The 9,337-nt window shown below is 51.9% G+C and overlaps 1 protein-coding gene across 1 annotated transcript; it reads right to left on the reverse strand.

Moving 5' to 3' along the window:
* Nucleotides 1-1,692: 1,692 nt before the first annotated feature.
* On the reverse strand, nt 1,693-8,588 carry NODAL (nodal growth differentiation factor). The gene is made up of 3 exons (XM_032609080.1): nt 8,393-8,588; nt 3,721-4,418; nt 1,693-1,845 (listed from the first exon to the last, which is right to left on the reverse strand). Exons 1-3 carry the CDS (start codon nt 8,586-8,588, stop codon nt 1,693-1,695), a joined length of 1,047 nt encoding a protein of 348 aa, XP_032464971.1.
* Nucleotides 8,589-9,337: the final 749 nt, after the last annotated feature.

Genomic DNA, 9,337 nt, shown 5'->3' on the forward strand with positions numbered 1-9,337 from the left:
GCTTGACCTTTCGCTTTCCTGGCCCCAGCCATAGAAGAACAGTTGGGCACCCATTTAGTACAGAGGATGCTTTAAAGCCCTGGGATAGGATTTTTACTCCAAGAACTTAAGTTTGGTAGTGGAAGTGGGGTTTCAAATGTCTGGTTCCAAAGGCTAAGGCCTTGACCCAAAGCTAAGAGCGCAGAGACCCCTAGATGGTATGAAGGATGGTGCCCCTGGGGCTCCAGAGACCAGAGCTCAGCTCTTGGCCCTGCCACTCCTAGCTGTAGCATCAGGCCGCTAGGCTTCACTGGGGTCTCATTTAGGAAAGAGGATGGTACAAAAATTGACCTCACAAGGCCTCCCCAGCTCTACTGTTTTCTAAGTAGAGTCAAATGCAGAACCCTATTGTGATTCTGAATTGTGGGGAGGGCAGGTTATTTCTGCTCCAGGGAATGAGCAACTGGATCAGTTTTGTTGCTGAATCGGGGCATTGAGGTTTCTCAGGCCCAGGCCTGGCTCTAGCCTAGCCAACCCCTTCCTGGGCCAGGATTACTACCTTGACTCAACCAAGTCAAGTTTGAGTCCCCTCTAAACAAGTATTCCCACAAGATTGGAATCATTTTTCCTAAGGTTGGAGCATTAGTCTATGGGCTTCTTAGGAAAGCAGGGTAAGTTTACTGTGGACTGACATTCCCAATAAAATGGTCCCCTCGCCTTGCCAAACAAAAAAAGTACAGCCCCTGTTTTGGCAGTGCTCAATGAGGCCAGCTGGCGAGAGAAAAGAAGAATCACAGAAATGCGCTAGGATCCGCCTGCTTTAATTTCACAAGATGAGGTTGAGCAGTGAATTACTCACCGGAGGTCACACAGCTTCTCAGTGGCTGAGCTGCGACCATAACGCAAGTCTGCCACCCAGGGCAGTGTCTTCACCGCTATGGATAGGAAGCCCAGGGGCCTCATTAATAGCACGCATTGACAGACTGAGGTGAACTGTCGAGAGAACTTTAGACTTGGATGGATTGTGCCCGCCAAAGCAGACTGACTTGGGGACGCCCCAGGGCTCCAGCTTCTGTAGTCCAACATGGCCAGTTCTCTTGGACTAGTTCCTGCCTTGCCCTTCAAAGGCACCAGCTGGCCTAGGAGAACTATACAATGGCTTTATTGTATGTACAACTCATTAGCAGAGATCCACTCTGCGGGGGCTCCCTGACCCAGCCTGAGGCAACCAAAGCCAATGGACTTCTTAAATTTTACATAGTGATACTTAATCTTCAGGCGGCAAGGGTGTGGGTGAGTGTATGTCAAAGGCCACTTTTGAGAATACACAAAAGTTAAACACAACCTTGTCCCACCTCAAAAATAAATGCACATATGCTCCAGCTCTTGCATACAATTTCCGGGGGATCATGGGTTGAAAAAAGTCAGCTAAAGGACTCTTGTACTAGTGCTTTCACGTGCTACTGTCTGTTCAGCAAAGAGAAAACCCAGCAAGCCTGCTTCACAGGCTTCCTCCTCCCTCTCCTCTGTGCTCAACCAGACCCCACAGAGCCTTCAAGGACAGGGTGGCAGCCCTTCCTCCTTAGGTCTGGTGGACAGATGGACTTTTCCCCCTCTTTGTTTCTTCTCCTTGGATTAGATGGTTATCTTGTCTTCTAGGAGCTTCCCAACATTCCAGGGTACAGGCAAATCCAACACACCTGCAGGAGCTCCTCAAAGGCACCCACATTCTTCCACAATCATGTCTTTATGATGGTCTAGAAGGACTCGGCCATTGTCCACGTACAGCATACTCAAGGGCTTGGTCTTCACTGGGGCACAGCAGGTGGAAGGGACTCGGTGGGGTTGGTACCGTTTCAGCAGACTCTGAAAGGGAGGACAGGGGTGTGAATTCACATCCTACTGGTGAGGTCAGAATGGTGTCATTTCTGGGTAAAGGGTGAAAAAGTTACAGAGAGTTAAAATCAGTTTCTGGGGGCAAAAATAGAAAATTCTTTTCATAAAGGAATCAGAATGCCAATACATCATCAACTCTAATATCTAAAGGTACGCGGGCCTTTCACCACTGCGGCCTCTCCCGTTGTGGAGCACAGGCTCCGGACGCGCAGGCTCAGCGGCCATGGCACACGGGCCCAGCCGCTCCGCGGCATGTGGGATCTTCCCGGACCAGGGCACTAACCCGTGTCTCCTGCATCGGCAGGCAGACTCTCAACCACTGCGCCACCAGGGAAGCCCTAAAATAACTTTTTTTAAACAGCCTTTAAACAGAAGATTCTAAAAGCTGTATCTGGGTAGAGCAGTAGGTAACATATGTTCTCCTGTTGTTCTAGTCTAGAGTGCATACCAACTTTAAAAATCTTCCAAGAAACTCCTGGTTTAGTTCCAGAAATATGAAGAAGAGAGTCATGTGGAAATTCTTGTGGGATTTGCTTTGTTGCCCAGAGAAGGGCAGAGTCAACGGGAGAAAAGGTAACAAGCCCTTGGCATTCTGGAACTGGGCCCTGTCCCTGTGGTCCAGTGGTGGCTTTTCGGGTCAGTGTTAGATTTGGTGACTGGGACTATCTGGGTTTCTGGTTCCCTCTGATCGTGCTGCAGGTAGGCTGGTGGACAGAAGTGGGGCCTGGGAGAGACTCAGGAGGGCCTGTGCCCAGGACAGGTCCTCTAGGATACCAGCCCCCACCACTGCCTCCCTCTCACGAGCTCAGCTCACGTTCTCCCCAGAGCTTCTGGACCCTGCCTGAGGCTTGGCATGGAGAATGTACTACAGGTCCAAGAGATTCTCAGTCTAGGCCTCATAGAGTGAAAATAAAAACACTTTGATCCAAAAACAAAAAAAAACAAAAAAAAAACCACTTTGATCCCGTGTGACCTTTGAGAGCAGGTCAGGACCACCATATATAAGCTCTCTTCTCTGCTTTCTCCACCTCATTTTCCTTCCATTCCTCTCCCTCCACCACCTTCTAGACCATAGGTTGATTAGTGGCACCTGGTGGTAGCCTCTGGCTTTATTACTTCTGCAAAATGGGTGTCCAACTCCTGTTTTTAGGCAGCAGAAGTACAGTGGCTGGAACAGTAATACCTCTACCTTGGCCTCATAAACACGGCCCCCATTGCATCAATGAGTTACAGACTTCTAGTAATGGTAAGACAACATTATACCTGTTACCTGCTAACTATTGATACTACACATGTGGTATGCATATCATCTCATGTAACCCTAGAAGTAAGGCATTGCTATCCCCATTTTACAGATGAGGAGACTGAGGCTCAGAGAGAGTAAGCAACTTGATCAATATCACATAGCTAATGAGTAGGATTCAAACCCAGGCCTGTCTATTCCCAAACTCCAAATTCTGAACTTCCTTTCCTAGAATGTCAGGGCAGTGGGAGGAACTGAGACCCTCCAGTCTACACACTCCACCCCTAATTTTTTTTTATTTATTTTATTTATTTATTTATTTTCCACCCCTAATTTTATGACAGAAGGAAAAAGTGCCAGGAAAGCAGTGTGTTCAGGGTCACCTGACAAGGCATGACTCCATGTAGGCTCTCTGAGGATGTTATCATTGGTCATCTCTATATCCTTAAAACCTGTCACAGAACCTGGCACATTGTAGGTGCTCGAATAACTGCATGAGTGAACACAGTAACCTAACAGCAAAGCCAGTGTCCTGATCTGGTAGTAAGGACAATTCTCCCCCACAGCTTACCGCCTCCCCTCCCCAGGCCTTTGCATCACACCTGGATGTATGCGTGGTTGGTTGGATGGAACTCTTCCCCCACGGGGTTAGGACACTCGCCCTCACAGCGATAGGCATTGTACTGCTTGGGGTAGATGATCCAGGAGCCCCATCCGATCAGGTTGAAGTCCACCTGGAACTTGACCTTCCGACACAGTTGGTTTCTGTCCTGCAAGTGATATCGACGGTGCCTCCTGGCCCTCTCCCGGGAGAGCTGTCCCTCCTGGACCCGCCAGGAGCTCTCAGCTTCCCACAATAGGGTGGAGCCACCTAGCCGCTTCCGCTCCGGGGAGAGGTTGGAATAGAGCATGAGGAGCACATTGGTGACAGGTGATGTGGGGGGCCGCCGCCAGCACTCTCCAGCCAAACTGGACATCTGCTCCCTCAGCTCCCCAGGGTGCTTCAGCCACTTGGAGAGTGGCCTGGTCACCTCTAGGACCATGCTGCCCGAGGAAAAGGTAACCTGGGACAGAGTGACAGTGAACAGGTCCATTCGAACACGTTCTGGGCAGTTGGGTGGGTCCTTATCCTCATTCAGCTTTGGCTGGTGGAAAATCTCAATTGAGAGTGGGACATCAGGAGTAAGGGCCACAGGGCTGGACAGCTGCAGCCGGAGCTCGGCCCATGCCAGATCCTCTTCTTGGCCCAGGAAGGAGAAGTCAAAAGCAAAGGTCCAGTTCTGCCCATCCACCTCCACATCTGGGTGAGAAAAAAACAGAAGGAAGCAGGGGAGTGGGGTCCTCCTGCAGCTTCAGTTGGTGTAACAACCACCATAGCTCATGACTGAGCCCTTACCTTATATGAATCGTCACGCTAACCCTATGAGCTGGGCATGTTATTGAACCCATTTTAGAGATGAGGAAAATTGAGGCTCAGAGAGGTTAAATTTCCTGCGTGAGGTGTCATTCTTGGAAGGTGGCAAAGCCAAGAATAAGCCCAACTGCAAAGCCCAACCTCCAAATCACTGTTCTGCTGCTCCCCCTCAAGACACTCCAGAGAACAATTAGTAAAAATTGGATACGTTCGTCTCCTTCTCCCTTTTCCCCTCACACATGCAATCTAAGGACAAGCCCTGAGCTTTCTGACAGAAATCCTGGACTTCCACCCACCCTGTGGCCCGCTTGCCAGGCTTTGTCTTCTCATTGGAAAGGGTGGCCTGTTTTACAGCACAATGAGGTCGATTCACAGATCATAAGGGTTGGAGCTCCCAGGGAGGCATAGGCAACGGAAGCCAAAGACTGGTCACCCTTTCCCCCACCAATTCCTAAAGACAGAGGCAGACACTTCAAGAGTTCTTGGCAACCTTACAAATAGGTTTCTAAAGACATCCTAAGCTTGACGGTGCGCTGACCTTGCACTTTTCCACCCAGTGGTCTCTCCTACCTACCTGCAGGGCGCTCACCCTTTCCCACTCCAGGTCATCCACACACCAGGGCAGACACAGCAAGCACACACCCAAGACAATTAAACCCATCCTGAATGAAAAGGAATGGGGAAGCACATTCCATTCATTTTAGTTCTGGACTAATGTGGTCTGATGTCTGGGAATAGCACATATTGGTGGATTTTTCAGGTCAGCTAAAAGTGCTCTTTAACTTTTTTCAAGCCCAGTTTCATCTTTGCAGTGGGAATAGTAATGCCCTACCCTTCCCTGCACTGTCATGAGGACCCAGGGAAATGAAGATGTTCCAAGGTCTATTGCTAAATAAAGGCAGAGGTTATGCATTAGAAATAAAAACAGTAACCCTTTGGTGAATCAGTCCCGAAGGTAGTGATCTCTGACTTAGGTCCACTCTGGGCAGACCACACAAGAGTTTTGGTTTTTTTGGGTTCTTTGTCTCATAGAACATCTTTGGTCAGATAGTCAGTGGATTTCTCTGGGAAGTCCAGCCTGCATTAGAAGGGGGTAATTCCCAGCTTCAGCATCCTGAAGCTTCTCCCAGCCCATCCCTAGATGTTCTTTTTCACTTAATTTCCACTTCCCTTCTCATTAGCACCTGCAGGAGGCAATAACCGGCCCCTGACTAGCAACTCCCCAGAGGTGTGGGGAGGAGGCTGACACCACCCACTGCCCTGCGCAGCACCACCCCATGACATGTAGCAACTCCGCTACAGCTCCGCCTACACCAGGACTTAAAACACACTATCTCAAGTATCCACAAATGGCTTTTTAAAGGCATTCCAGCTCAGTGTTTAAGAGGAGGGACCTGGTGTCTCTGGTGATCGATCAAGTTCTGCCACTTGCTGCCACACTGGGCAGCCAGCTTTCTGTGGGCCTCAGTTTCCCTCTGGGTAAAAGGGAGATGGTAACAGTATCCACCTCACCGGGGTGTTGAGATTTACTGAGATAATGTGTGTAAAGTGCTTTGCCCAGCACAACCACCAAAGTGCAATAAACGGCCATCATCAACTGCCTCCTTATTATTACCCAAGTCCAAGTTAGAAATGCAGATGTCCAGGCAGTGAGGGACCTGGACAGGGGAACAAAGTCATCTGCTGCTGGGATGGCAGTGTGGATGCAGGGGCAGGGAGGAGGATACTCCTTCCTGCTGGAAGAGTCTGAGACCCCACTACCCTACCTGCAGCCAAGGGCTCCCCAGGACACAGTGCTAAAAGGTTTTCTTAGATCTGGCTCTGGTTCATCTTAGAATAATGGGGAGGTCTAATCTTTGAGGGTCACCAATGCCTGATAAAAGCCAAGAATGCTCTCCCCAGAAAAACTGCATTTCCTACTAACACAATAAATGTGATTTGGGGTGGTTATAAGAAAGGGGTTCATGGACACCCTGAAACCCATCCACAGACTGAATGCAGGCTTGGCCACATGGGCCCCAGCGAAATCTCGACCCACTTCCAATTCTAAAGAAGGAAGGGCTCATGATCTTGGGTTCCTTTCCCCTCAAACAGGGTGTTGAGTTAGAGTCAGGGACTCTGTAGAAAAAGAGGGTGAGTATGACACCGAGTTCCCACCCTACATTATTATAAATTATGAGGGTGATTACCATTAACTGCTTCCCTCATGCCAAGTGTTTTATAAGCCTTGTCTCCTTAAATCCTCCCCACCTTTATCACCATTTTGCAGATGAAGAAACTAAGGTCCAAGGTGAAGATGGTTAAACAGTGAAAGACACAAGATGCGGATGCACACCTGATTTGGTTAGATTCCAACACCCATTTCCCCTTATCCTGTGCAGGCTTACAAATAAACCCGAGATGGAAAGGTACCACACTCACACAAATGAGGTAGAAAGAAAGCCGGGCACTTAATTTTTACAAACGGGGAGGAGACTAGAAAAGTCAGCTGATGTGCCAGGGACACATGGGGAATTGGGAAGCAGGGTTTGAGGGACCAGACCCAGTTTCCCAGATTGTCAAATCACCACAAACCTTCCGGAACTCTCTGGAAGGAGGGAGTGAATTGGAAAAGTGCGCCTCCCACTCTTTGCTCATCCACCTACCCCCCACCCCCAACTTTCTGGCAGGGCAGAGCACTCCAGTAATTTTCAAATTGCTCCGCCCCCCGTGTGTCCCTAGTCTGACTAGTCCCCAGATGACCCTTCCGGAGACGGTCACTGGCCGTCTGACCCCAGACGCGGCTGGCCAGGGAGCTTGGAGCCCCCACTCCCAGATCACAAGGGGCCGGCGGGTGGCCGTCAAATCAGATTACCGGATGTGGATTTCGCCCGAACTCCGGGGAGGGCCGTCTGGCCCCCGGCAGGCAGAGAGAGGTGCAGGCAGGCAGGGGCCACCCCGGGCGCTGGGATGTGGATTGCCCGGAGTAGAGGAGCCCCGTGGGAAGGGCTCCCTCTTCTCAACATCTACCTGCGCCCAGTGCCCGGAACACACGCTGCCCCATCCTCGCGGCTGATACTCTCAAGGTCACCATGGGAGTGACCACGCCCGCTCCAAATCTAGGCCCCGAGGACGACGAGCCCGGTGTTGTCCGGGACACTGACACCTACCTCGCCTGGGCTGGATGACCCAAGCCTGCCGGAGTTCTCGACTTCGGGGCATTTCATCTCTAATCCATAATTTCTGAAACCTAATCCCTGATGTTACATGCTTGACACCCTATTTCGAACCTCAGTCTCAGCCTGAGACACTCCCAACGCCAGACCCCGGAACACATTCACCCTCACTCGCGAAAAGAAAAAAAAAATTTTTTTTGACAAGACAAACTAATTGTAGCAATAATAACGACCATACGTTACTATGCCTGGTTTTGTGCTAAGCGTTCTGTGTGCGTTGTCCGTAGCCCTCGCCAGTCCAATAAGGGACGCACTATTATCCCTAGGCTACAGATGTGCAAACCAAGGCGCCCGGAGATTACGGTAGTTTAAGATAGCACAGATAAGCAGTGGCACAATCAGTCTTCCACCCTATAGTCCCGCGCTTTACCCACCCTAAACCGGACCGGAACGCAGAGGTCTCAGTCCGGGACACACCCCGGGTGCCACCAACCCTGTCTCCCGAGCCAAGGCAGACGCCGAGACACCGTCAGCCCCAGCCCCTGAACGTGCCCTTCAAGCATGCGGATACGGTTTCAGTGGCACGTCTGAGGCATGGTGCCGCAGCCCCTGCCCCTCCAGCCCTCTCCTGGAGTCCCGCGCGGGAGCGCCCAAGGCGCGCCGGGGGTCCAGCCGAGCGGGGCGGGGCGGGGCGGGGCAGCCTACCTTGCGCCTGCAGGCTACGTATGATGTCCGCCCGGAGCAGCGGCTCGCGGTACAGGCTCAGCATATAAGCAAGAGGGGATGGCGACGAGGGCTGCCCCCACGTTCGAAGGGGCACCGGGGCTACCATCGTGGCGCCCGCCTGGAGGAGAGCCCACCAGACTTGCAGGAGGAACAACGGCAGGCTGTGGGCGTGCATGGTGGGGTGGCGGGGCCCAAGGCCAGCCTCCGTCCCTTATATCTTGGGCCTTCGCGGGCGCCCCGCCCCTGCCCTTCCTCCCTAGGGGAAGCTTTCAGGTCGGATAACACCCCCCAGCCCAGCCCCCGTCACCGGGGGTGGCCCCCAGAGGGACCACCTGCTGGGGGCAAGTGAGACCTGAGCCTGGTAGGGAGGAGACCTGAAAAACTGGAGGAGCTGTTAGGTCCAGGGACCGTCTAGTTTGCCCAGTCTGGACACCCTGGCACTCTGCTACTCCAGGCTTTTTTTCCAAGACACAGCTGGCTTGTCGCAGGCAAACTCCCAGGTCAGAAGGATGGCTTCCTTACTCTCCCCCACCTGGGGTCCCTGCCCTTTCCTCTTCCTCCAGGTTCCAAATAGATGTCTGGCTCAACCAGGAGCAGATAGAGAATGAAAGCTGTGTCTCCTGGAGGCTCTCGGGCAGGGTGCAGCCCCACACTGGCCTGGGAGGCTCCAGCCCAGCCTGGCACCGTGCAGCCTTCCAGGACACTGTACAGATGGCCTCTGGGAGCAACCCCTGCCTTATACGGCAGGGCCTGTCTGGAGAGCTAGCCTCTGAAAAAATGCTGGGTACTGGGAATTGCTGGAACAAAAAAGACGAGTGCCAGACAAAGGTCCATGGGGACCTGCTTCAAATATTGAAGCTCTCTCCTGGAGAAAACAGAGGACAGGAGTGACCAGGATGAAGGACAGACTTCTCCACTGGAAAA

Source organism: Phocoena sinus, chromosome 16 (genome assembly GCF_008692025.1).
Source record: "Phocoena sinus isolate mPhoSin1 chromosome 16, mPhoSin1.pri, whole genome shotgun sequence".
NCBI lineage: Eukaryota > Metazoa > Chordata > Mammalia > Artiodactyla > Phocoenidae > Phocoena > Phocoena sinus.

Coding starts and splice junctions, on each gene's coding strand:
- NODAL (XM_032609080.1), bottom strand. CDS start 8,588: ATGCACGCCCACAGCCTGCCGTTGTTCCTCCTGCAAGTCTGGTGGGCT. Junction 4,419..8,392: donor ACGTAGCCTGCAGGCGCAAG/GTAGGCTGCCCC, acceptor TTTCTCACCCAG/ATGTGGAGGTGGATGGGCAG. Junction 1,846..3,720: donor CCAACCACGCATACATCCAG/GTGTGATGCAAA, acceptor CCTCCCTTTCAG/AGTCTGCTGAAACGGTACCA.